Source organism: Macaca nemestrina, chromosome 6, assembly GCF_043159975.1.
Source record: "Macaca nemestrina isolate mMacNem1 chromosome 6, mMacNem.hap1, whole genome shotgun sequence".
Lineage (NCBI taxonomy): Eukaryota > Metazoa > Chordata > Mammalia > Primates > Cercopithecidae > Macaca > Macaca nemestrina.
Window position 1 is genome coordinate 31,444,153 of NC_092130.1, and position 27,937 is coordinate 31,472,089.

The 27,937-nt window shown below is 42.5% G+C and overlaps 1 protein-coding gene across 2 annotated transcripts in view; it reads right to left on the minus strand.

Moving 5' to 3' along the window:
* Positions 1–21,346, minus strand: part of LOC105466896 (adrenoceptor beta 2) — a 131,702-nt gene extending 110,356 nt beyond the window's left edge. Inside the window, exon 1 of one of the 2 annotated variants that reach the window (XM_071098239.1) lies at positions 19,951–21,346. In XM_071098239.1, the coding sequence (XP_070954340.1) occupies positions 19,951–21,130 (1,180 nt within the window). In that variant the 5' untranslated portion in view covers positions 21,131–21,346. The remainder of the gene's footprint in view (positions 1–19,950) is intronic. The other variant, XM_011716065.3, reaches the window with a different exon arrangement.
* Between the last annotated feature and the right edge of the window lie 6,591 nt (positions 21,347–27,937).

Consider the following 27,937-nt stretch of genomic DNA (forward strand, 5'->3'; position numbering starts at 1 on the left):
TTCATTTGTTATTGAAGAAAGGAAAATATTTCTTTGTAAGTTTAGTGTACAAATTTAGTGTACAAATTTAGTACAGCATTTATAAAGCTTTCAGCAGTGTACAATAATGCCCTAGGCCTTCACACTCACTCAGTGACTCACCCAGAGCAACTTACAGACTACCAAGCTCTCTTGATGGTAAGTGCCCTGTAAAGATGTACCATATTTAATCTTTTATTCTATATTTCTGCTGTGCCTTTTCTGTGCCTACATATGTTTAGCTACACAAGTACTTACCATTGTGTTACAATTGCCTACAGTGTTCAGGACAGTACCATGCTGTACAGGTTTGTAGCCTGGGAGCAATAGGCTATCCCACGTAGTCTAGGTGTGTAGTAGGCTATGCCATCTAGGTTGGTGTAAATATTCAATACGATGTTTGTACAACATTTCCCTGTCATTCAGTGACACATGATTGTAATTGAAAAAATGTGCCATAAACAACAGCCATTCTTATCACCTGTAATCCACTTATTATTTTTTATCTGTTGTATGACAATTCATTTAAAATATGGTGGCTACAACTTGCTGATTTGATTTCACAGCTCACTAATAAGTCATGACCCTTTGTGTGAAAAAGAATGATGTTGAGCGGCAGTTTCTAAAATGTGTTGCAGGCTCCTCAGGGAGCAGAAAACACAACTTATTCACATAAAGGAAAAATAATAAAACAACTATTTGTTTTGTTTTTCTTCCTTCTGGTAAAATGTTTATTTTTGTATGTTTAAATATATACATAGTATATTATCACAGTGGTATGTGTATAATCTGGGCATAATACATACACAGATACTAAGGGTGTGTTAACAAATGTTAGTAAATGGGGTGCATCTTCAGAAAAATTTGGAGACTAGGATGAAGGGTATCCCAATTAAGTGAGCTTAATAATTGTACAATCTTCCTCAATAGATTTTTGTAAGACATTATAATTTAAATTTTTGTCTTTTATCTTGGTCACCTACAGCCTGAAACTTATTATGCAGCAAAATCTCAGTTCATCTGTATGGATATTACTCTGGCCTGAGGTGTGAAGAGCTTTGCTGTCTCTTCTTGGGCTGGCTCCACCATTATTTGCTATAGGACTCTGGACAAGATGGTGCCCCCTTCTGTTTCAGTTTCCTGCTTATTTAAATTGAGGGAGTTTGTTACCTTTAATATTCCTTTCAGTTTGCTAAGATTTTATAATTCTATGAGGATTTGGAAACTTTTTACTTTTCTGTTCCTGAGTGTTGATTAATTTCAACAGGAAAATGTTCCTGGTTAAAAGTCTGCATTAGACGTGATTAGGACTTACCTCTATCCCTCCATTCATGTTAGTTTATCTTTCAACCAGGAAATGTTAGAAACTCAACTCGTGGCTAACCACATATCTTTGACTTAATAACTGGGTCATCAACAAAGTCAATCCCCACTGAAAGAGACCACAGAAAACGTACAAAATTAAGGACGGGTCTATTGGTATTTCCCCGAAAGAAATGAACGTCTTTTACACAACTACTCACAGCTAGGAACAGTTACAAGTATCATAAAAGCCAAGTGCTATTAGAATGGTTTGGAGAGGGCAGATCAATTAGAAAAAAGAAAAAATTAAATTATCAGGGTCCAACAACAGGAAAATGCTTAATTTTGAAAAATGTATATGAAATACTCTGCAACACTTAAAATAGCACTTAAAGACATTATTTCCTAACACATGCAAATATCATATAATAACTGGAAAAAAGCAAGAGACAAACCATAATTTAGCATAGTCTCAATTTTATTAAATGCATACTGAATAGCATATGTGTACAAACAGAAAAGAGACCTGAAAAAAAGAAATCCTAAAAAATGTTAACAAAAGTAATACCAGATCGAGGAGTTATGGGTGATTTTTATTTGCATTTTATACTATCTTGCATTTTCCAATTTCCTTCAATATGTATTTGTTTGTTTAGTCGTTCAACAAAATTTTTTTCTGTATCAACTATGAACCAATTATGTTCTAGACACTGGAAATGGAGACAAATCCCAGCCTTCCTGCAGCTTCCTCTCCAGTGATTGGATGCAAACAATAAACATGAACAATGAATAAATGAGCAGTGATACAGATAGTGGTACATGTTGCAAAGGCATCCGATTAGGGTGACGGGAAAGAGTGACGAGTGTTTTGCATCTAGTTTGGGTGTCTTGTGGGGGTGAGGCAGTCCAGAGGAAGTGCCCTTTGAGCTGAGTGAGACTGAATGACACAAAGAAACCTGAAGATCTGGGAGAATTTACCCCTCCAAGACAATGGGATGGGTTAAAGCTTAGTGTGTTCCCACAGCAGAGAGAAGGCCAGGGTAGCAGAAGCACAATGTGCTGTGAACACAAGCTGAGGTTGCAGGGATCTGACCATGCTGACATGACAGGCTTCGGTCTAGCTGCATTGGAAGGCACAGAGAGGTTTTGCGTGGCGAGTAATGGATGGCACACCCCTTAGAAAGATAACTGGGTGCAGAGACTCCTGGTGGCAGAGCGAAAGCAGGGAGACCTACTAGGAAACACATTTTTCTTCATAATTTACCAATTCTATGACCTTGGTTTCCACAACTGTAAAATGGGGCAGTTGGGCAAAGTCAGTGATTTCTAAGGTACTTCCAATACTTAAAAATAGAAAAACATTATTATTTTTGTATACTTGCTTACCTTTAAAAGGATGTAAGCTTCTCAGACACAGGGGCCAAGTCTTATTCCTCCCTTTATTCTCAGAACATTGCCTTCCACCTTATAGATTCAAATACATGGATCTAGGCTGTACATTAGCATGTGTTTGGGTGTGCTATTAGTTCTCTGTGTCAGTTTTCACCGTACTTCCTTTTGAACTCATTTGCTGAAACCTTTCTACTGAAGGTAGCGGCAGGGCACCGAAGGCTTTTTAGCCAAGACTGCCTGCTGCGTTTTAGAAAGGTCACACAGAAGGTAATGAAGGGGCCTTGGAGGGACCCAGGAGTGGAAGCCGGAAGACAGAGAGATGCATTATTTTATTAGAGAATCCCCCGGGCCCTGATAGTCAAGAGAATCCACCTTGGAAGGCAGAATGTGCCAGTGAGGAAGGAGCCCTTGGTCTGCACAAAGCCACCTCCATGGAAAGCCCTCCAACACTGGGAGATGAGAAAGTGCAAGACTCCACTTATTTATAGATGGGGGAAATGAGGCACAAAGAGACAAAGTGACTCATGTGCCGAGGATTTCTGACTTCAGGGCCTTCTCTCAGCTAATGTGAAAACCAGACTCCATTTAGGGAGGGATCTAGGGAGGGGAAGGCTTTTACTTGGGCCAAAGTAGAAAAGCTCACCAGGGAGGGTGGGGGCGGGGGAGACAAGTATCCTTGACTGAAACCATGACAAATTCTTCAATACCTTAATTTTGACACTCTCATAATCCAAAAAGGGCTAAAATTGGCCTTAGAGCTTGTGTTATGAAACCCGAGCAGATCAAACAAAAGAAATAAGCAAAACTCGAGTCAGCCAGATAATAATCCATGTGGAGAACATGCAAATTCAAACAAAAATAGATCAGAGACACTTTCCCAAGAGAGGCAGAACTGGGAGATCCTGGAACCAAATCCTTTCCATGAAAGATGGGGAGGCAAAGATGGGGAGGGAAACAAGGGGCTCTCTTCAGTTCCACACCGCCAGAGACAGAAAGCAAGCTTTGCCAGCAGAGTCAGGAGTGGGACTTGAATTTAATTTTCCCCATTCTGAGTCAGTGGTCATCTCACTCCCTCATAACTAATTTGGGGTCTATTTGCCAATCCTGCAGACAGGCACAATGGCAGGGGACAATCTAAGTGATGTCAAAGCATCTTGTGCATTCTGTGTATTGCCATACACGTGCACACATGTGTGTGCCCGTCCACACACATGCAAGCGTGCATGCGCGCACGCGCGCGCGCGCGCACACACACACACACACACACACACACACACACACACACTCTGTTTCAGGTTTGGTGAGGTCTTCACTAATAATGGTGGACCATTAGCATTGCTAGATATCTGCGTTTACCACCCAATTCAAAGGCACAGCTCACGCGACCCAGAAGAAACCGGAATCCAGCCCCTTATTTATTTATTTATTTTTTGTTGAGAAGAAGTCTCACTCTGTAGCCCAGGCTGAAGTGCGGTGGCACAATCTCAGCTTACTGCAAACTCCACCTCCCAAGTTCATGCCATTCTCCTGCTTCAGCCTCCAAAGTAGCTGGGACTACTCCAGCCCCTTAATTTTACAGACAAGGAGTGGAGTCCAGAATGGATGAGGTTGTAGAGTTACTTAAGGCAAGAGCTGTAGAAACCTGCCTCCACTTCCAGTGCTCTTTCTACACAGCAGAAAGGAACACCTTATTCTTCAATACACATGTGCTAGTTTCTGTTCTCAAGAATGTACTATCAAAAGCAAAGTTATCAAAAGTTATCAAAAGCAAAGTTAGCCACTTTCCAGCTTATTTCTAGACAGCGGAAAGGAACACCTTATTCTTTTTTTTTTTTTTTGAGACGGAGTCTCGCTCTGTCGCCCAGGCTGGAGTGCAGTGGCGCGATCTCGGCTCACTGCAAGCTCCGCCTCCCGGGTTTACGCCATTCTCCTGCCTCAGCCTCCCAAGTAGCTGGGACTACAGGCGCCCGCCACCTCGCCTGGCTAGTTTTTTGTATTTTTGTAGAGACGGGGTTTCACTGTGTTAGCCAGGATGGTCTCGATCTCCTGACCTCGTGATCTGCCCGTCTCGGCCGAACACCTTATTCTTCAATACACACGTGCTAGTTTCTGTTCTCAAGAATGTATTATCAAAAGCAGTGCTCTTTCTACACAGCAGAAAGGAACACCTTATTCTTCAATACACATGTGCTAGTTTCTGTTCTCAGGAATGTATTATCAAAAGCAAAGTTATCAAAAGTTATCAAAAGCAAAGTTAGACACTTTCCAGCTTATTTCTAGACAGCGGAAAGGAACACCTTATTCTTCAATACACATGTGCTAGTTTCTGTTCTCAAGAATGTATTATCAAAAGCAAAGTTATCAAAAGCAAAGTTAGACACTTTCCAGCTTATTACTTTGTCAGGGGCCTGAAATCTTGGCACATTAATTAGTGGATTTCTAAAAGAAGTCTTTCAACTTCTTTGGATGTTTGCTACTATGATGATGGTAACAATCACATTCATACATTAAATAAACATTTACTGAATGTCACTCTGTACTGGGACCTCTGGCAGGATCCTTTATGCCCTCTTAATCTCTTTTAATTCTCATAATATTATGATGCAGGTATCATTATTCCCCCTCTCCGCTCCCTTGTTTTATTCCAGAGGGAAATAAAGCTCAGAGAGGCTAAGACACTTATTCCAGGTAACAGATTCTGGAAGGAGCAAGGTTAGGATTTGATTCTCTGACGGATTCCATTATGCTGTATGCCTCAAATGCCTGGTGATCCTGTACTCTACCATGGGCACCGTGTGGGGCAGTGCCACTAAGCTCTGCTGTGACCTCTAGGTTACCTCTGAAGTTTATGAGCCACTGCCAGAGGCTCAGGGTGGAGGATCCAAGATAGCTGGGCTAGGGTATAAAAAGGGCCCTGTCAGAACAAAGATGATTCATTTTTGAAGTCTAATCTCCTTGGGTTCTAGATGGGAAGGAAACATATTAAAGGTGGATGAAGGAGGGAGGTACTTAGACTGCAGAAGGGATATAGAATATGGGACATAGTTTTAAAGAAAGTTTGCTGGTGGAGGCCCTGTCCATGTTTTACATGAAGGTGCTTTTCACAGCAGACCCAGAGAACTTTCTACACAGCAAGAATTTCTTCCTGTGTCCTTGACAGCATTCTGTTTCTGCTTGAATGTCTCCAGGACCAGGGAGCTCATTATCTTTCAGATTATTCTAATTGTTATAAAGTTCTAGTCTTCATATTGAGCCAAATCTGCCTCCCAGATATGTCTATGATTTAGGTCTAGATCTACCCTTTGGTTTACAAGACCAAGTCCACTTCCTCCCTAACCAGCAACACTCTAGACATTTGAAGACACCTTTCATTTTTTATACCAGCGTTCCCCAAAGTGTGCTGAGCAGAGTAGTAAGTTTGCACGATGTTACTAGGTGTCCTCATAAAACAAACATACCAAAACAAACAGACAAAAATCCATAAATAGAACTCTGTGGGCAAGCCAGGTTAAATCAGGTCAACCAGGTATGCTTCCTGCAAAACTTTTTAGAACTTTTAGGATGCAACTGCCTAACATGAACTCCAAAAGGGAAATACTGGTTTTGCAATTTATTTTCCAAACTTTTGTCCTCTCAAACTTTTGACTTCAATTTTTGTTTTCCTCCTGCTGTACCTTTTACTATTTTCTATATATACTATTGGGAACAATGCTCAGAAAATGCTTTCCTACATAAATCTAGGTTCTTACTATCATTGTTTCTAATCCAAAAAGCCAGGTTTCTCCAACTATTCATTTTGAGACTTAGAATTGAGGTTTTGTCACTGTCTTCTCTATAGTTCTTTATTAGGGCTGTCAGAATAAAATATAAGATGCCTAGTTACATTTAAATTTCAGATAAATAAATAATATTTTTTCTATAGGTATGTTTCATGCAATATTTGGGACATATTTATATGAAAAATATATTCACTACTTATCTGAAATTCAAATTTAACTGGGTGTTCTATATTTTTATTTGCTAAATCTGGCAACCTGAGAAGGGAGCTAAATGTATTTTTCCCTTGAAAAATGTGACCCTCAGAATTGGACATAATATTCTGGAAGTGGACCACAACGGAGACATTGAGAATCCTGAGAGCCACCTTCAACTCTACTTTTTCCTGAGGCATTTTTAAAGAGAAAATAATCATATTTTTATGCAATAATTAGAGACCAGTTCAAGGTTGACAGATATCAGATATCTTCCTGAATCTACTGGCAAAATCTAGAAGCCAATTTCCCATCCCTCACCCTGTTGGTAAGTATACTGGTTTTCCTGAATGTTAGGATTAGGGAAGAAGATCCACACATTCTTTATAATTCTGTTTTCATTGTCCATCTTCTCCATAAGACCATAAGAAATCAAAGGCAGGAATTAACCATGCTTATTTTGATGACTGCAATATCCCCAGTAGTTAGCATAGGTTGCGGCAGATGTAAGTGTTCAAAATGTGTAAATGAATGAATGAGTCACAACATTGCATGGAAAGCCAAGTAAAACAGACAAGCCGATACTCCGAGGAGAAGAGATTATCAACAGAATCTTTTCTTATGGTTGGTGTATGTCATTCACTCCAAGCTTTCCCAAATCCATTATATGCTGTTCACCTATGCTGAAGGCAATTCTTTTGGAAGATGTGTATGCAAAACAAGAACATTTAATTGCTATGACTAAAATAAAACATCTCAACCAAACACTAGTGGTTTTCAAGAAGTTGAGTAACTTCCCAGAGCCTGCAATTTTTACTGAGGCGTGGAACTTGGCCCTTAAAAAACTGGCTGGGCTGTTTCAAGTGGGTGTGGGATGGGGGCAAATCATATTGGGTCTTCCCACAGAAACACCCTGACCCAAAGAGAAATTAGGCAAAGTGAACAAAAACAGCCTCAGAAGAGCCTAAGCTGCCAGGAGAACAGGTATGGGAAGAGCACATGGTCCACAGCTTGGACTTGGTGATGGTGCATCTGGTGGCTGGCACAAGGACCGTGAAAGGCTCAGAGCTTTCGTTCTAAGCCACAGTTGATAGAGTCACTGTTGCTCACCAACCACGTGAGCTCACCGAAGCTTGGGGCTTGTCAACAGTGAAAGCATCCTGGGGCTATCCCTGGAGCAGGCAATTGCTTATCTGCAACTTGGCAGCTGTAGCTTCAGTGCTGGGGAGGGTTAACCCTGACTTTTATAAGATAAGAATGCACCAGAAAGTAGAGGAATACATTGAGAAGAGCCCAAGTCTTAGGAGGGTAGGAGAGTGTAGTAAAGCTTGTGTTATTTTCTGAGCCTGAACATGAAGAACTAAAATCAGGTTCTCACCCAGCCATGTATTATAATTGCTCCATGTCCTTCAGCAAGTCTTCTAACTTCAGTCTTTGTATCTGTGAAATGGGAACAACCATGCTGACCTCAGAGTTGTGAGGATTAAACAAGATGGCAAATACAAAAGCCCTTTACCAACTGCCCTCTGTAAATTCTGGGTCAATATGAGAAAATGTTATCACACAGTGTCCCCTTGAGTGTTATGATCTTCAGCAGTGTGATGGATCTGGTCCCTTGCTACCATAAAAGGGCAACCAACAAAGGGAAAAGAAGCATGTCTCCAACACAGCCTAAAGCAAAATGAAAAGAACTTCAACTTACATTATCAGATTCCTTTTAATTTTGGAAGGAAACATTTTCTAAGCCCACGTTGGAAAACAAAATCTCAGTGGGTAGAAATCTTTAGAATTGCTTGAGGCCAGGTGCAGTGGCTCACGTCTATAATCCCAACACTTTGGGAGGCGGAGGCAGGAGGATTGTTTGAGATCAGGAGTGGTGAGACCAGCCTGGGCAACATAGATAGACTGTGTCTCTACCAAAAATAAAAAATAAACTAAAACAAACAAACAAACAAAAAACTAGCTGGGTATGATGGTGTGAGCTTGTGGTCACAGCTACTCAGGAGGCTGATATAGGAGGATTGCTTGAGCCCAGGAGCTTGGGGCTGCAGTGAGCTCTGATTGTGCCATTGCACTCCAGCCTGGGTAAGACAGTGAGTTGTCTATAAAAATAAATAAATGAATTAAAGAAAAAATCATTTGGGACCATATTTATGGCCTGTAAGGCTTTAGGTGAGCCTTTGCTTCTGCATGAATGTTTCTATTGATCTCCCTGGAGACTATCGCTGGCTCTGGTTAAAGCCCTTGCTGACTCTGCTAGTAAACAGGAGCAAAATGTACGTAAATATAGTTCTATTTCATTGGAGGGAAAATAATTCAGAATGTCGTGGCTCATAAATTACTTGCTGCTTCCTCTGCTGTGAGATGCTACACCCACTGAAGGGAAAATTGCTAATGTGTAAATATGTGTGTACATATGTTTATCGTGCCAAGGCGATGAGGAAAACAGACAGATATCTTGCCTTGAATAAGCTTTCCTACCGGGCTTTGTCTGTGTCTTCCTCCAGTGTACCATTACCATTTCATGCAGTGGTTGCTTATGGGATGCACTACTTCTAGTCCCACCACAGTCCCCACCAGGACCTGAAGACCTCTGTTTTTCCCCATGGTTACTTGTGTTTAGTTCTCCGTATTACCAGCTCTATGCAAAGAGTACTCCAGGCTTGGAGCTGGGCAAAGGCTTTGCTTACAACTCTGAGAGGGCACAAGGCAATCTTTATGTAACCCGGCCTGCCCATCCTCCCCTCCTTGCCTAGGCCAAGAATAGTCAATGATCATGTTCTGGAAGAAATTCCACCTTGTCCCTGGGTACTCTGAGCCAAGAGGAGGGGGAGCAGAGCTGGTGGCACATGCATGAGGCCAAGCAGCAAAGCCCAGGGAAGCTACAAAGTCAGAGTGTTGAGGCTGGATATATCATTTCCCTAGTCCCCCCACCACCCCACCCCCAAGACTGGCTTAGGCCTAATGATACCCCGTGAGGACGGTGTTCCTTGCCTCCCAACACATACCAGGTTTATATACATTGTGCATGTAAGTACAGAGAGGTGTATTCTGAGAGGCAGAGCTTGTGAGTGAATACTTATATGCATTTCTAAGAAAACACACAACTGGGCGCGGTGGCTCACACCTCTAATCCCAGCACTTTGGGAGGCCGAGGTAGGCGGATCACCTGAGGTCAGGAGTTCCAGACTAGCCTGAGCAACATGGTGAAACCCTGTCTCTACTAAAAATACAAAAAATTAGCCAGGCATGGTGGCACATGCCTGTAATCCCAGGTACTCAGGAGGCTGAGACAGGAGAATTGTTTGAACCCGGGAGGCGGAGGTTGCAGTGAGTAGAGATAGCTCCTCTGCACTCCAGCCTGGGCAACAAGAGTGAAACGCCATCTCAAAAAAAAAAAAAAAAAAAAGGAAAGAAAGAAAAAGAAAAAGAAAACACACACAAATGCACACATGGACCCATCTGTGTGCACTTATCTGTATAAGAATGTTTTTGTATAAGTAAGCATATCTTCAGAGATGTTCTCTCAAAATACTAATTTGAACTCTGTTGCAAATACATCAATAGCTTCTAAATGCTCTAAGGCTAAAGATCCAAATTCTTAATGCAGCAAAAAGGCTCTTCACAGAGTGACCCTGTCTGCCTCCCGCAGGCTCATCCTGCGTCCCAATATGCCCTTCCTGTCTCTGCACAGCAGCTACACTGACCTTTGCTTAACCTTTCTTACTCAGAGCTCTCCTTTCACCACAGGCCATTTGCATGTGCCATTTGCATGTGCTTTTCTCCCTAAGCACCATGTTCTTCCCTCTTCTGTTTTGCTAGGCATTAGATAGCCATTCTTCAGGTACTTGTTGATACTTTACTTCTTTGGGAGAACAGTTATTGACCGCCCAGAATTAGCTGGATTCCCTCAAAACATCCTATATTTTCTCCGTAGCACCTACCATAGTTGCCATTTTGTATCCATTTTTTAAATGTACCTCGTCAGTTATATGCAGACTTAGTCAGGGCAAGGATCAACTGCTTTTGTTCACCCACTGATCTTTAGAACCAAACAGTTCCTGGCGTATGATGAGTACTCAACAGACATGAGTATTAGACCATTTTCATGCTGCTGATAAAGACATACCCAAGACTGGGTAATTTATAAAGAAAGAGGTTTAATGGACTCACAGTTCCAAGTGGCTGGGGAGGCTTCACAATCATGCAGAAGGCAAAAGGCATGTCTTATTTGGCGGCAGGCGAGAGAGAGTAAGAACCAAACGAAAGGGGTTTCCCCTTATAAAACCATCAGGTCTCATGAGACTTATTCACTACCACGAGAACAGTATGGGGCAAACTGCCCCCATGATTCAACTATATCCCACCGGGTCCCTCCCACAATACGTGGGAATTATGGGAGCTATGATTAGAGATGAGATTTGGGTGGAGACACAGCCAAGCCTTATCGACATGTATTGAATGAAAGGTGTGTATACTTACATAGGGAGGGGGGTCAGCATATGAATCTGTGTGTACTGAGGTATCAGCATGACCATGATGACATGACATGGCATATTTGCTCATCTGGAGCACAGAGAGGTCTGCTTAGGGATCCCTATGCCAGTATACATCTAAGGAAGAGTGTTCTATCTAAGGATAACATACACTGAGTAAGTCTGCATCCTACATTTATTTAAGCAATCATATGGAAGTGTACAAAAAAGAACCTAGATTTGTACAAATTTCTATGTGAAAATGCATGTGTGTGCATTTGTGCTGATATGGGTATAGGCATCCATGTAAAAGTCTCTGTGTGTGTTTATTTGGGTGTGTGCATCTGTGGAAGTGTATATATCTATGTGTGAGTCATATTCTTCTTTGCAGCTGGGTGGGTCCCCTTTCAGATTTCTAAGAAGGAGGGTTTATGTGCATTAGGTGAACCGATCCAAAGGCACCTTAGTGTGATTTGACTTAACCCAAGGCAGGGTGTTGTGGAGGAAGGAGCACTGGACTAAGAACCTATCACTGGAGCAAAATTATTTTTTTCTTCCTGGGCTGCTACCTCCCCATTTACATGCAGAGGGGCAGGGTCTAGGTGACAGTGATGCTATCGGGAGGTTGGAGGTATCACGGGTTAAATGCCATGTCAATGACAAAACACCATTTCAATTAAGTTCCTAGTTGCTCAAGGCGTTTCATTATCACCTTCCTCTTTTATGTTAATTTACAAATTGCTTTCATCTTCTTTTTTAAATTTGGTAACACAGGAAAATTCGAATTCTGCTTATGTGACCAAACAGTTGTTTGTGTGCATGCATACAGCCACCCATGATCAGCTTTTACCTGCCTACTTTCTGTGCTATAGAGCAGAAAGGGAAGAAGAACACAGTGTGATGTCCAGGGCCCCAGATCGTGATCCTTGGACCACCTGCTTCACCATCCTCTGGGAAAGTTGTGGCAAATGCAGATTCCTGGCCCCCAACTACAATCCTATTAGCTCAGAATCCCAGAATGGGTGTCAGGAATGTGCATTTTCTCAGAAGTTTCCCCAAATCATTTCTGTGCTCTGTAAGGTTGGGGACCCACTGCCATAAAATAAAATAATATCAAGAAACTCATACCTAAGCTGACACGACTAACCCTTTCACAATTCTATAAAAAAAGATTTCTAAGTCTAGCACCACTCTGTCCTTCAGGTTGACCCTCTATTCTTTTGAATTGGGGGTTCTGGGTGAACGTTTGGATTTATAGACATTGTGGAAAATGAAACAAGAAACCTAGTTTGAATGTTTGTGAGCAATGCCGTGAGCAGAACAGACTTATTTTTGCAATATATATCACAAGAACCATGAGGACCTCTCAGACAAACCAAACAAAATAAAACAGCAGCAGCAAAAACCCACCAACAGACCAGGAGGGCTGTCTGTGATATTTAGAAATATCTAAATGGATTTTTATAAAAAGAAAACTAGGCAGTAGTTTTAGAGATCGAATTGAAGAAATGAAGAAAAATCCCCATACAAAGAGTTGTGGCTTTGGGACACAAGCCTTAGGTTGTAAAATCAGTATGGTGTGGTTGAAAAAAAAGCAAGAGTTCCCTAGAATTCCACTTTTGCTTTGTCATGGGTGTTGCTGTTATGATTTTGAAAGCGGTTTTCTTTTCCTGAATATACGAACACATTTAAAAACTCCTGTCTTCCCCTCACAGCACTGGAAAAAATAAAATAAAATAAACCAAGCCAGCAGAGAGCATGCTTCCTCGGGCCCTGTCCTACCTTGCCCAGTGACCCCAGCCACCTTGAGCCCAGGTTTTGCAGCCAGTGCACTAAGGAATAAGGAGTTACAGGCTCTGTCATGGCCTATCTCACCCTGATATTCTCTAATGAGAAACCTCAGATGCTGATACAGACCTTGTCAGAGACATGGGAAGAGCACCCGGTCTCCAGGTGTCAAGAGCTTCCTGGCCCGAAAGTAGTGATTTGACTCAGTGCAAACCCATGTGCTGTGACCAGGTGCCTCCTTCTGCCCTCCTATCTGGCGGGGCAAGCTCACTTAAACTGTGTCCGAATAATGGTGAAAGACAGAGATGCCGACTCTAAGTACGATCCTGTTTCCCAGTTTATACTGAATCACAACCTGCCTAGACAGTAGGGCTTGCTCCTTAGTCTCAAGGGGCATACATTAATCAGGCCCCTCTGAGAAGATTCCATGGAGAATTAGAACAAAATGCGTCCATGAAAAATACCCCCTCATAATCTTCTCCTTCCTTCTTTCTTACCTGATCCCCAACTGAGAAAAGACAGACGGCCTATTCTAGTGGCAAAACATACACATAGACTCTGGTTCAGAATACTAGGTTTCACTCCAGTGGGTTATGTGATCTTGGACAACTTAGTTTACCTCTGAAAGTCTTAGTTTTCCTATTTATAAAATGATGACAAATATAATAGCACTATTTCCCAGAGTCGATGTGAATACTAAATGAGAACATGCCCCAGAATTGCCAGCTACAATGCTTGGCTCATAAGAAACACTTCGTAGCTATTAGCAGTTGCTACTATCAAAAGAGGCTCTCTATGAGAATAGAAACCTACTGTTGCACTTTTCCAAACAGAAGTTATTGGTCACTATGTGACCTGAATAGACTTATTTTTATCCAAATCAACAGGCTGGGTAGGAGGTGTTCAACAATGTCAAAAGAACTCTGTCCTGGATGTTCAGTGGTTAGTTTCCTCTGCTCTGAAAGCAGATTAGAGCCCAGGTGCAGAAAGTGTGCTTTCAACAAGGCAAGTATAGAAACATCTTTTTCATCCACTAGCAAGGGGCGGGGGGAGGGATTCTCTCTGATTTATACAAAGTTTATATCTTTGTAGCCTTGTTTCTCAAAATGTGGTCCATGGGCAATCTGTGTTGGAAAAACCTGGAGGAACTTGCTAAAATGCAGATTCTTAGACCCCAACGCAGACTTTGTGATTCAGACTCTCCGGGAGTGGTGATTCTTTCGCACCTGAACACTCTATAAAATCAGGCCAATGGGCAAACAGGAATTATAACATCTGTATCACAGTACACACAAAAGTAAGTTCAAGGGAGCATTTGTAAAAGTATCAGCAGTGGATCCAAAACAGTATAAATAATATAATTCTATTTTCCTTTACAAATATATTTATGTACATTTGTATAGCTAGGCTTAGAACAAAGACTGGAAGCGTATATATCATCAAATTTATCGATGGTTATCTTCAGGTGGTGACATTAAGTGTGATTTATCTCATTTTATACTTTCATATACTTTTAAATGTCCTATAATAATTATCCATTATCCTTTTAAAAAGAAAAAATATGCTTTTAAAAATAAAAGCAGTGCAGTCAGATGTGCGGTACTGAAGACTTCCTAATATCTTACAGAATTTTAGAGAAAGAAGGAAACAGAGGACCCATATAAGCCAAAGTGTCTCTCTTTAGAGGTGATGAAACAGGTCTAGAGAAGGGAAGTAGCCTGTCTGAGGTTAACCAGACTCTTAGTGGCTGGGCTATGACAGACCCCAGGTCTCCACACTTTGAGGCTAGAAGCTTTGAAGTGTTCCAGTGCTAGCCAGGGACCTGCCTCCATTCCTTCCTGCCCTGTAAGGGTGACAAAAAGACCACGGGAAGTGCAATGATTCCGAGGGTGGAGAAGGATGTAATAGTCTTTGCAGAGAGGACTTTGCAGCTCTCATTATTCTCGATCTGGGAGTTAGTAGGTCATTTGCAAAAGGCATGGGAAGAGCAGCTGATGAAAAGGTCTAATAGTTTGGAAAACTGCTTAACCTTGTTACTCTATTTCTGGATTTCTCCCCATGGCCAAACGCTGTTGAGATCCTGATTTCCCCCGGAGGTTTCCCATTTAGGAATGCAGTGAAACCTCTGGAATCCAGAGGAATTGGGGAGAAGGCCAGCTGGAATTAGGGAACAGTTTGAATACACTTTAAGAACATTCAGGTCTGCTGTTTTCAATGACACAGGATCACAGATTTGGAAAGAGCCTAGCCCAGCCTCCCGCTCAGTGCAGGCCTTGTGCTTTATCCCGAACAGAGCTTCATCTGGGCTTCTCTTGAATGCTTCCACAAACAGGAGGTTCATGATCCTGATAGATTATTTATTTCACTCTTTTGAAAGTCTTCCTATACCTGAGCTGGAATCTGCCATTCTGTAAGGTTCTGCTTGCCTTCTTGTATTCATGCAGAACCGAGAAATCTGTCTTTTTCCCCCCCAGATCATACTCAAAAGAAATTATCATGCACGAAATAGTACTTCACAGCATTCTCTTCTGCAGGCTGACAACCTTCAGAATATTCAACCATTGTTTATATGGCAAATGTCATCAACTCTAATTAGAAATATAAATGATTATCTCTAGCCTCTAAATTAACAACTGTATAAATTTACATTTAGAGTGGAGCAGAGCTTAGATACCACCTGTACTGGCCTCAAATTACAGATGAGCAAACGGAAGTCTGCTGAGGAAAACTGCCTCACCCAACTTCAGAGAGAGAGAGAGTGGGGGTGGGCGGGAGGTTGGAGGGGGGCTCTTTTCACCTCACCCTGCCTCCTATTATTCATAAAACACCAGAATTTCTCAAGTTCTTGAAAGTGCTTAGGAAGTTTGTTCTCTTAGGCATTTAGAAAAATCCCTCCTTCAAATTATATTTGCACTGTCAGTGAAGTACGGATTAGCACAGACTGAATTTAGTAGAGGTTATACTGTCAATGAAAAGTATCATTGAAAGCATATTAACTTTCCTTGCTCTCTGTTGTCAGAAAATCATCTCCTTTGCTCTAGAATGCTAGCTCAAGATGGACAACATACCTATATGGCTACCCAGACCTATCAAATTTCCATAAAATCCGGCCACCCACTCAATTTAGGAGACCTTTCCAACGCTGGGGCTGAGAAAGAGTTGCAGGATGTAGGGCAGCCTGTGTTTCTGCTTCACTCTGCTGTGTTCGTTTTAGAGTTTCACATCCTCTTTCCATTTTGGTCTGATTCTCTGATGAGAAGACAAAACAAAGACTCGGAGAAGCAAACTAGGCACTTGAGTGATCGGTTTTTTTGTCCCAGTCCCCAGAAACACTGCAGTAACATGCTTGGAAGGGAACATTCCTCCCTGCCTCAACCCACAGCAATCTCCCTCTTCTCTCAACAAAGTATTGCATTTCCAGTTCTTACACTTGTTCTGGCACAGATTCTAAGCTACCTCGTGCTGCTTCCTGTTTTGCCTGGGTGCTAGGCTCCATGGATCCTGGAATCACAGAGACCTGGGTTCTCGTCCTGACTCTGCAACTAGTTGGTGGTATGGCTTTGGAAACTTACTGAAGCTTTCTGAGCCTCAGCTCCCTCGTTTGTTAGATGAGGACAATTATGCTACCTACATCATACAGTTGTGAAGAGGACATAATGCCTAACAGGTGTCTAATATAGTCACTAACATTTAGTAAGATTCCATAAAAGCTATCTGCTTAGTATCATTAATATCATGCTCCAAAAGGCAGAAACTGAAACCTATACTTTTCTCATGCTACACACAGTAGGTTCTCCAAAAATACTTTCTGATTGATTCTGGTTTAGGCTCCATTTGGCAGTAGGTTCACCATGAGAAACATTCCAAGAATCGTGCAAAGATAGTTCCTATTCTCAAGCTCCCTTTTCTCCAGATTCCTTATCCCATTAATTATTCAGTAGGGAGGCTCACCCTGTCCTGCCACTGTTCACATCTGTCAGCTTGCATCTTAGAAAAAAGTTCTCATTTGACAGACTCTGAGAACTTGCTGTCCAGGCAAAGAAAACTTTCCGATGATGAATACAACACAAATTTTAGGTAGCCAACTTGTCAGCAACAGAGAGACAAAGGGACACCAACAAAAGCCAACCCCTCAAAAGAAACAAAGCAACACACCAAAGAGGTAGAAAGTAAAGGATTAAGATATGGCTAGAATACTCTTGCTTATCAGGACCCTTAAAACTAATCAAAGTTCTTGTGCTTACAATATTCATAAAGGAATGTGAATATGGTTAAACTCTCCTTTTAGCTGGGAATCTGAATTAATATTAATACCTGAATTTTTCACAGAAATTACATTAGACATTCCTTTAGGCAAAGGAGTATATATACAACACTGACATTTGGTTATAAAGGGCTAAGGAATCTCCCAGCTTCCCTAAATGCAGAAGATATCTTAGTGGACTCTTGCTGAGTTAAATGAGCAATTGTTTCTTTTGTTCCTATTGCAGATTATTTGTTTATGCTCCAAATTTTGTGTTAAGGACAAAAGAAAAATACCTTGGCCGAAATGAATGTGTTATGTTATAGCCCCAGTTGAGGGTGAGGAAAGAACTCAATGCTAATGTGGTGGAGAGAATGCAGCAGTTCCTGGAATAGCAGTTGGGTTCCCTGGCTTGAGTTCCCACTCTGACATCCTTGGCTGCTTACCTTGGGCAAGCCCTTCGCCTCACAGCGTTTCAGTCTCTTCAGATGTTAAATACTTTCTATGGGCTCTTCCATGTCTGAGATTTTATGAGGCTACCGGGAGTATGAAGATTAGCCAAAGAAGCTGCCCAAATCTCTGAGTGTGGGGACCAGAGCAGTAGAGAGAGAATGTGATAATAGGTATGCAAACCCTTGGAAAAAAGTGAAAGCACCGAATGACACACATTCCCCAATTTGCCACGGCATGTTCCAAAATCACAGGCGCCTAACATTCTCCTGAGAGCTCAGTGCTCACCCAAACGTCCCATCATTGAGCTGACAGGAAGCAGAGAAGGCCAATGCTTTTCTGGTTGGGGACCTTGGCTGGGATAGAAAGGAAGAGAGGAGTGGAGTCAGCTTCATGAGCCAGTGAAATGGCAATGAACCCTGTAGGCCGATCTGCCCTAGCCTGGCGTTGCCAAGGAGGACGATCCACTTCATCAAACCTGGGCCAAGCTCTGGCTCAGACGCACAGGCAAAAATAGAAAGGGGCTGGGAGAAGAAATGTGTTTACTTTTGTGATTTCCCCTAACGTGCCTCTTGACAGTATTCTAATCTCTTCACAAGCAGGAGCCATGGGCCACAGGCCTCACCTCCATTGACAATTCATGTACAGACCTGAAGCCTTCTTAACACTTCAGGGTCACTATTTGGGCAGCTAGAAAGCAAGTTTAGGAGGCAGCATGATGGAATGGAAAGAGTGCTGATGAGGGTGTGTTACTGCCTAGGTGAACTGTGAAAATCCCTCTCCAAGGCTCGGCACAATCAAGTGCTTGCAGAAAGAATGTATATATCTGCTGAGATTTTTAGTTTCTACCAGTGACTCTCAATCAGGGGCTAATTCACACCTCAGGGGCTCTTTTGCAATATCTGGAAACATTTTTGCCTGTTATAAGCAGGGGATGCTCCTGGCATCTAATGAATAGAGGCCAGAGGTGCTAAACATCCAATGATGCAGCCCTCACAACAAAGAGTTATCTGGTCCAAAATGCTAACAGTGCCAAGACTCAGAACCTTGGTTTATACTGAACCGAGGAGAGTCAGTGGGAGAAGAAAACAGGGACCAAAGGAAAGAAGGAAAAGGGGTTAAAATTCTATTTCTAGGTCACGTGGTATCCATCAGTTATGTGTTCTCCAGTTTTTCTCCCCATGACCAATGCCTTTTTAATTTTCCCTCAGAATTACGGGGCCATGTTCGAGTAGCTTCCTCACAAGAACATCTTCCTTATCCCTAAAATGCCAAGCCCTGATGCAGTACAAAGAGCTCCACTATAACACATGGCCAAGACATAAATATAAACAGTTATGAAACAAGTAGAACTGGAAGGTGGGTGGTGGGGGCGCGTGGAGAGAAAAAAAACATATGCCCATAACTCCGCTTCTGTGAGTCAGTGTTTCCGAGGTAACAACACAGAACAATAACCATAGGGAGAGTTGAGCTATACTAAGAGCAGGCAGAACTGATTTGGGGCATGAGTGTCAGGAGAGATGCAGCTTTGCAGCAGCAGATTCAAAGGCAAATGAAAGGGTTAAGCAATCTGTGCATGTCATTCTTGTATCATTCTACATTAAGTCATGGGCAGTTATTACAAGTAGTTACCTGTGGTTTCCAGTCGGGGAGGCAATGGCACTCCAGACAAGGGGTTTTGGAGAAACAGGTGCAATGAAGGCATGGTCAAACAATTTATTTACTGTAAACTTTAGACTTTGCTCAGGAAAACAACTGAAGCTGCTCCTCAAATCCCTGCCTAAAATACCCCGTGTGAGCAAATAAGAGGAGCGGGGAAGAGTCCATGTTCACAGCTGAAAGGTCCGAGATATTCAAAATCCTCAAGTCCGAGGGTGTGGGAAGGAAAATCTCCTTCAGATACAAATTACCAGCAGCAATATATTACCCCTAATACTTGAATAGTGAGGTAGATACATGGAAAAGTCATGAAAACATAGCAGACTCAGGTCCTCTAGGACTAAAGCCCTTTAGACATAAACTTACAAATTCCATGCAAAGAGGAACTGAACTGTACAAATAACAAATAATCACCAAATAAGTTTTCTCTCTTTTTACAGCTTAAAAAAATAAAAAAGGCAGAAGGATGCCCCTCCTCCTGCATATCTCTATACAATTTTATTCTAAGTTTATTACCCTCAAGTTAAATAGTCTGTTTAGTGTTCTGTTGGGGGGGGGTGGTCTTAAAAAGTAGAAAAACTGCTTTACAGCAGTGAGTCATTTGTACTACAACTCCTCCCTTGTGAATCAATGTTATCGCTAGGCACAGTACCTTGATGGCCCACAAAGTCTTCCGTGCCTGGGAGGTCTTCACACAGCAGTTTATTTTCTTTCTCCTGTTCCAGGTGATATCCACTCTGCTCCCCTGTGTTGCCATTGCTGTTGCTGGAGTAGCCATTCCCACAGGCCTTCAAAGAAGACCTGCGCAGACACAGAAGCTCCTGGAAGGCAATCCTGAAATCTGGGCTCCGGCAGTAGATAAGGGGATTGAAACCAGAATTGACATAGCCCACCCAATTTAGGAGGATGTAAACTTCCTTAGGGATGAGGTTATCCTGGATCACATGCACAATGTTAACGATGAAGAAGGGCAGCCAGCAGAGGGTGAAAGTGCCCATGATGATGCCTAACGTCTTGAGGGCTTTGTGCTCCTTCAAGCAGAACTTGGAAGATCTGCGGAGTCCATGCCCTGTCCGCCCATCCTGCTCCACCTGGCTAAGGTTCTGGGCATGGAAGCGGCCCTCAGATTTGTCAATCTTCTGGAGCTGCCTTTTGGCCTCCTGAAAGACCCTGGAGTAGACGAAGACCATGATCACCAGGGGAACGTAGAAGGACACGATGGAGGAGGCAATGGCATAGGCTTGGTTCGTGAAGAAGTCACAGCAGGTCTCCTTGGCATAGCAGTTGATGGCTTCCTGGTGGGTGGCCCGGTACCAGTGCATCTGAATGGGCAAGAAGGAGGTAAGGCCTGACACGATCCACACCATCAGAATGATCACCCGGGCCTTATTCTTGGTCAGCAGGCTCTGATACTTGAAGGGTGAAGTAATGGCAAAGTAGCGATCCACTGCGATCACGCACAGGGTCTCAATGCTGGCTGTGACGCACAGCACATCAATGGAAGTCCAAAACTCGCACCAGAAGTTGCCAAAAGTCCACATTTTCATGAGAATATGGGCGGCCCCAAAGGGCACCACTGCCAAGCCCATGACTAAGTCAGCACAGGCCAGTGAAGTGATGAAGTAGTTGGTGACCGTCTGCAGACGCTCGAACTTGGCAATGGCTGTGATGACCAGCACATTGCCAAACACGATGGCCAGGACGATGAGAGACATGACGATGCCCATGCCCACCACCCACGCCTCGTCCCGTTCCTGCGTGACATCGTGGTCCGGCGCATGGCTTCCGTTGGGTGCCAGCAAGAAGGCGCTGCCGTTCCCGGGTTGCCCCATGGCGCGCAGTCTGGCAGGTGAGCGCACTGTCTGCAGGCGCCTCAGCGGGCGGACCCCCGGCGGGGCTCTGCGGGCCGCGAGCGGACTCCTGGAAGCCTCATTCAGCGGCCGTGGGGTGGGTGTGGTGGGGACACGTCTTGTACACTTAGCTTGTCGGGTGCCAGGGGCTCGCGGTGCCCGCCAGTTCCAGCCCGTGCTCTGGAGAAGCCGCCTCGGAGTGCGCTCTGCCCGTTATGTGCACAGGACTTTAGGGGAACTGCCCTCGCCGTGACGTAAGGGAACTTTCGGCCAATGGCACGCCGGCAGGCCCGAAGGGGCGAGGCACCCATCCCCTTTCCTCCCCTCCTCTCGCCCTCCCTCTGCTCGGGCTGGCCCGGGAGGGGCCCAGCTGCTCCCCGGCGGGCGGGCCACCACTCCTTCCCGGCTACCCTGGCTGGCCCCAGAGGGCTAAAGCTGGAGCTGGCGTGCTTACCAGCCAACCCAGCAGCTTTTGGCTCTTCTGTGGCCGCTACCTGCCTGCCCTGGGCGCCTGCGCGGCCTGAGGTCTCAGGGCAGAGGGCAGCACACACCGGCACTGCCCCACATTCGGAGAGAAACGAGAGTGCCCACCAAGGCACGCACATACAGGCACAAATACACCCCGGCAGACATGCTCAGACTTATACGGAACCACAGCTATAGACACTGAGACACACCCTCCCAGCTCACCGACATGCACACTCGCGCGCGCGCTCACACAGAAGCTGTCAGGCACAAAGTCACCCCTGTCCAACACAGAAACGCGGCCACAAACAAACACAGAAGCACCCAGAAGCACAAAGGCATGGTGACACACACAGAAAGTAAACACACACGCTGGCTTGGAGGCATCCAGAGCGACACAGACACGGATGTCTCCATCTGGGTACTCACAAACTTCCCTCACCCAAGCACTGCTAATGCCCCCCTCCCAGCATACACCCGGTAACCCAGTATATTCACTTTCAAACATTTGGCAAGAGCACACAGGAGGTGACTTCAACAGCTGCCGATTTCCTCAGCACACTCGTTGTCAAGTACTTTGGGTGCCCTCCTTGGGAATTTGCAGGCATGAAGACAGTTTTACCCTTTGGATTTCACCTGGAGCAGGAGTATGCATGTATGTATTTCGGGACGGAGAGAGAAAGTTGTGTACTTTTGTTTTAATTTTTTTGTTGTTGTTTTGTTTTTAACTCTTGAGAGTGTGGCATCACTCCCTCATTATCTGTTGAACTGGAGATGCACTGAGAATTCAAACAATTTCTTCAGTAATCCCAATGCAACTAAAAAATTCCTTTCATCTGCTGGATAGTTTGTTAATCTTTCGGGTTGCACCATATGAAATTGCCACCATCTGGCGTCTGTGACTTACCAAAATGGCAAATTCATATGGTTCAGAGTCTTAAGAGTGTCTTAACATTAAGAACATTTGGAGCTATAGAAAGCAAAAGATCTTGGCCAATATGGTGTAACTCTGTCTCTACTAAAAATACAAAAATTAGCCAGGCGGGCACTTGTAGTCTTAGCTACTCGGGAGGCTGGGACAGGAGAATCACTTGAACCTGGGAGGTGGAGGTTGCAGTGAGGCGAGACCGTGCCACTGCACTTCAGCCTGGGTGACAGAGCAAGACTCCATCTCAAAAAAATAAATAAATAAATAAATAACAAATATAAATATATATATATAAACAAATATATAAATATATAAATACAAATTATAAATAAATATACAAATAAATAAAAACCAAATATATAAATATATATATATATATTTCTTCCTTATGAAATAAAAAAAGTAAGACCAAACCTCAAAAGTAAGATCTTTGTTCATGAAATACTACCCTTTGCATCTGGCATGTGACTTTACTGCTAAAGTGAAATTAATTTTCAGGGTTTGATTTCCCATGTATTAGTGGTGTCTTTGAAAAACTGAAACTATTTCATGAAGTGTAACTAAACATACTTTGCAGATTACATAATAACATAACAATGGCTAACATTTATGGACCATTCTGCTATGTGCTTTTCATGCATTATTCTATTTAATCCTTCCCACAGTCCCATGGGGGTGGGGACTATTTTTAGCTTAATTAACAAGTGAGGTTCGAAGAGGAAAATGGCCTTCCCAGGGGCAATGGCTGGGCTGTGCCAGAATCTGGATTTGACCCAGGTCTGCCTGAGTCTAAGACCCATCTTTTAATCTTTTCAATGTATTGCATAATTACATGCAGACAGGAGTGATGGACAGGGAGGAAGCACTACAACTGGAATTGGAATACCCACGTTCCAGATTCACCAAACTTGGAGCTTTCTAGTTCATTTTTTTTTCTAAGAGAAATCAAAAGTACCTAATTTCCATTATCTCTAAAGGGGCATAAAGTCACTTCCATTGGGGTGAGCAAGAATTGAATAATATAGTAAGAAATATGAAAATGCTTTTGCTCATATAAGTGTCACACAAATACAGTTTGTAAGTGAAGTTTATGTAAATTACTTAGCGGTTTAGAATATATTGTTAGTCTTCTCTACTAGAACAATAAAATACTTTAGGGCAAAAGTAAGTTGGGTGTTTACTCTGGAAGCAAAACTCAGAAACAGAATTTAACCTACATGTCCCCTTTAACATCCTTCACAGCAGAAACTGACTTTTTGCAAGACAGATGCCTTAGAAAACAAGTATTTCCGATAAAATCCACAAATATTAATTAAGGATCTATTATATTCACATAGTTTTCAAAATATACTCACCTCATATTTGTGTTTTCCAAAATTGGCTCTGGCATGATGCATTTTAGGAAGAGGCAGTATTTGTTATGCAACAACGTTTCTTTAAATACACATCTACTCAAATTGTGGAACTAAACCATTTAAAACCTCCTTCCTGTTTGTGAAGCTATGGCATAAATAAGCATATTGTTTAACCTTCCTATAATAAGAAAAGAACAAAGAAAACTCCTTTAAGACAAATATTAACTGATCATGTATTTAAATATACACATAAGTCACTTAAAAGTTTAACTGAATATTTTGGGAAACTCCTTTTTTAAAACCCACAAATGCTAAATCAAGAACTGGCTAGCCATATGAAGAAAACTGAAACTGCACCCCTTCCTTAAACTTTATACAAGAATTAACTCAAGATGAATTAAATACTTAAACGTAAGACCTAAAACCATAAAAACCCTAGAAGAAAACCTAGGCAATGCTATTCAGGACACAGGCATGAGCAAACACTTCATGGCTAAAACACCAAAGGCAATGGCAACAAAAGCCAAAATTGACAAATGGGATCTAATTAAACTAAAGAGCTTCTGCACAGCAAAAGAAACTGTCGTCAGAGTGAAGAGGCAACCTACAGAATGGGAGAAAATGTTTGCAATCTACTCATCTGACAAAGGGCTAATATCCAGAATCTACAAAGAACGTAAACAAATTTACAAGAAAAAACAAACAACCCCATCAAAAATTGGGCAAAGGATATGAACAGATCCTTCTCAAAAAAAAACATTTATGCAGCCAACAAACATATGAAAAAAAGCTCATCAACACTAGTTACTAGTGAAATGCAAATCAAAACCACAATGAAATACCATCTCACACCAGATACAATGGCCATCATTAAAACAGGAAACAGGGAGGGCACGGTGGCTCACGCCTGTAATCCCAGCACTTTGGGAGGCTGAGGCGGGTGGATCACTTAAGGTCAGGAGTTCGAGAGCAGCCTGACCAACACGGTGAAAGTTCGTCTCTAATAAAAATACAAAAATTAGCCAGAAGTTGTGGCACCCCTGTAGTCTCAGCTACTCTGGGGCCGAGACAGGAGAATCGCTTGAACCTGGGAGGTGGAGGTTGCAGTGAGCTGAGATTGTGCCACCGCACTCCAGCCTGGGCGACAGAGTGAGACTCCATCTCAAAAAAAAAAAAAAAAAAAAAAGAAGTCGGAAATAATAGGTGCTGGAGAGGATGTGGAGAAATAGGAACACTTTTACACTGTTGGTGGGAATGTAAATTAGTTCAACCATTGTGGAAGACAATGTGGCAATTCCTTAAGGATCTAGAACAAGAAATAACATTTGACCCAGCAATCCCATTACTGGGTATATGCCTAAAGGATTATAAATCATTCTACTATAAAGACACATGGACACATATGTTTATTGCAGCACTGTTCACAATAGCAAAGACTAGGAACCAACCCAAATGCCCATTAATAATAGACTTGACAAAGAAAATGTGGCACATATACACCATGGAATACTATGCAGCCATAAAAAAGGGTGAGTTCAGGCTCTTTGCAGGGACATGGATGAAGCTGGAAACCATCATTCTCAGCAAACTAACACAGGAACAGAAAACCAAGCACCTCATGTTCTCACTCATAAGTGGGAGTTGAACAATGAGAACACTTGGATACAGGGAGAGGAACATCACACACCAGGGCCTGTCTGGGGGTGGGGGCCTAGGGAAGGGATAGCATTAGGAGAAATACCTAATGTAGATGACGGGTTGATGAGTGCAGCAAACCACCATGGCACGTGTATACCTATGTAACAGACCTGCATGTTCTGCACATGTATCCCAGAATTTAAAGTATAATAATAATCAAAAAAGAAGGAGAATCTGCTTATATCAGTTAGGAAGTTCTGGGCCTTTGCCCTCCAGCCTTGATGAATGGATGTGCGCTCTCTCCCTGCTGTTTCACCAAGCTGGTAGAAATGTCAAGATGTAGTCTGCTGACTAAGAGTCTTTTCTCCTGACCTCCTTTTGTGATTATAGGTTTAGAGAAAGTTAGACTGGAAAAGAGCTTAATACATTATTTAGTTTATTTCCCCCAAGTTTGCCAGTGAGGTTACTGAAGTGAAAAAACAAGAAGTGTCCAGGCCAAAGTGTTAAGGAAAATTAGGAGTCCAGGTCTGCTCATGGCCTCACAAGTTTTCCCTGCCTAATGCTGTTATTTTATTTCCCAGCAGAGGAGTTCAAGTAACCCTGCTTACTGTTCATGTGACCTTAGAGAGTTAATGCTTCATTTGAACTGGAAAGCTCTTAGTAGACTAAATGCACCTTTATCTGATGTAAGAAAAAGCAGGCTCTTTTATGGTGATTGATAGCATCTAATTACATGTTTTGTCAATCCCTTAAGACACTGATTTGTCGTTTCCTGCCTGTCAAACAGGAATAAAACCTCACATTTGGATTTACCTAATGAATGTTTGAATAGGAGTAAGGTTCCATGGTGCCAGAGCATGCCCTCACACCAACAGCCATATGGGTTAGGAAAATCTTATACTGGGTCTTGTCTTAGACAAGAGTTCTTTCTTGTGTATGATCCTGGAGCACAGAAACATCTGTAGATTTCTTTTCAAACAATAGTTTAAAATGCTTGCCTTAAAAATGTCTCTGTACAGCATTATCCCATTAAATTTACATTAAATGAGATTAAATGCACGTCAAGTGCTTAGCATGCTGCCGTAGAAGAAACACCTTACTGTTAGTATCTTATTTTTGAATAAAAAAATATATATAGAATGCATATTGATCCTATCTAATCATATGTATGAAAGGATCCTTTGAACATGGATAGTCGCTAATTTACTTTTAATTTGGATTGCTGTGAAAAACAATTGAAAAGAGAGACAAAACTTGGTTCTTTAGAAAGAAGAATGATTCCGAAAATTACTGTTATCATTGAGCAATATAGCTAGATGGGATGTCAGTGTCTTTTGAATGAAGCATCTCACAATCTAGTCAGCTCCTTACACAATGCACCCACCAAAACTCAGAGCTATCTCTAGTGAGGGCAAACTCACCAGCCCCTTCTGCAGGTGTCTATTTCTCTAGCTATCCCATTATTGAACTGAAATCCATCTTCTCACTTCTACCCATTGATCTTAAGTCTGCCCCCTTGAGGCCACTAAAAACAAGTCTCTTCTCTGTCCTAGGTTTTGGGAGAATCCTTTCAAGTTCTCCTTAGCAAACAAAACCTCTTCAGGTTAAACATTCCTTGTTCCCTGGGTTCTAGAGTCCCTTTTACCATCATGGCAGGCCTCTTTTATTCCTGCTTAGGTTTGTCAATGTCTAAACTTAACATCAATACCTGGAAAGATGCTAGAACAAGTCAAACAATCAATTTGCAATCACCTTGGCAACCATAACTTAGAGCAGAGCAACCAGCAAAGCTTTCCTAACAGCTGATTATACTAGATGAATTTAATTTCCTGCTACGCTACAGTTTTATGAGACATGCTAATAAATTCTTCACATCTTAGAAGCACTGAACAAAAGGAGATAGTGTTAAATTTAAGCAGAGGAGACTTCAGTTGGCCATTCAAAAGACTCCTTGGCCTGAAGAGAATCAGCATTCAAAGGGGTTAAGCTCTAGCAGCTCTTCTCAAATTGAGATTTTGCAAGAGAATTAAGCCCTACAGAGAATTATTTTTCCCAAAGCTGGGACATATCTCTTACCCTCCTAGGGACATAAGAGAGAAATTAAGTCATTACATACAATACAATAGATGCCTCAGAGCACAGTGCTTAACTGAATTTTCTTTTTTTTTTTTTTTTTTTTTTTTTGAGATGGAGTCTCACTTTGTCTCCCAGGCTGGAGTGCAGTGGCGCAATCTCGGCTCACTGCAAGCTCCTTATCCTGGGTTCACACCATTCCCCTGCCTCAGCCTCCCAAGTAGCTGGGACTACAGGCACCCGCCACCACGCCTGGCTAATTTTTTTTTTTGTATTTTTAGTAGAAACAGGTTTTCACTGTTAGCTAGGATAGTCTTGATCTTCTGACCT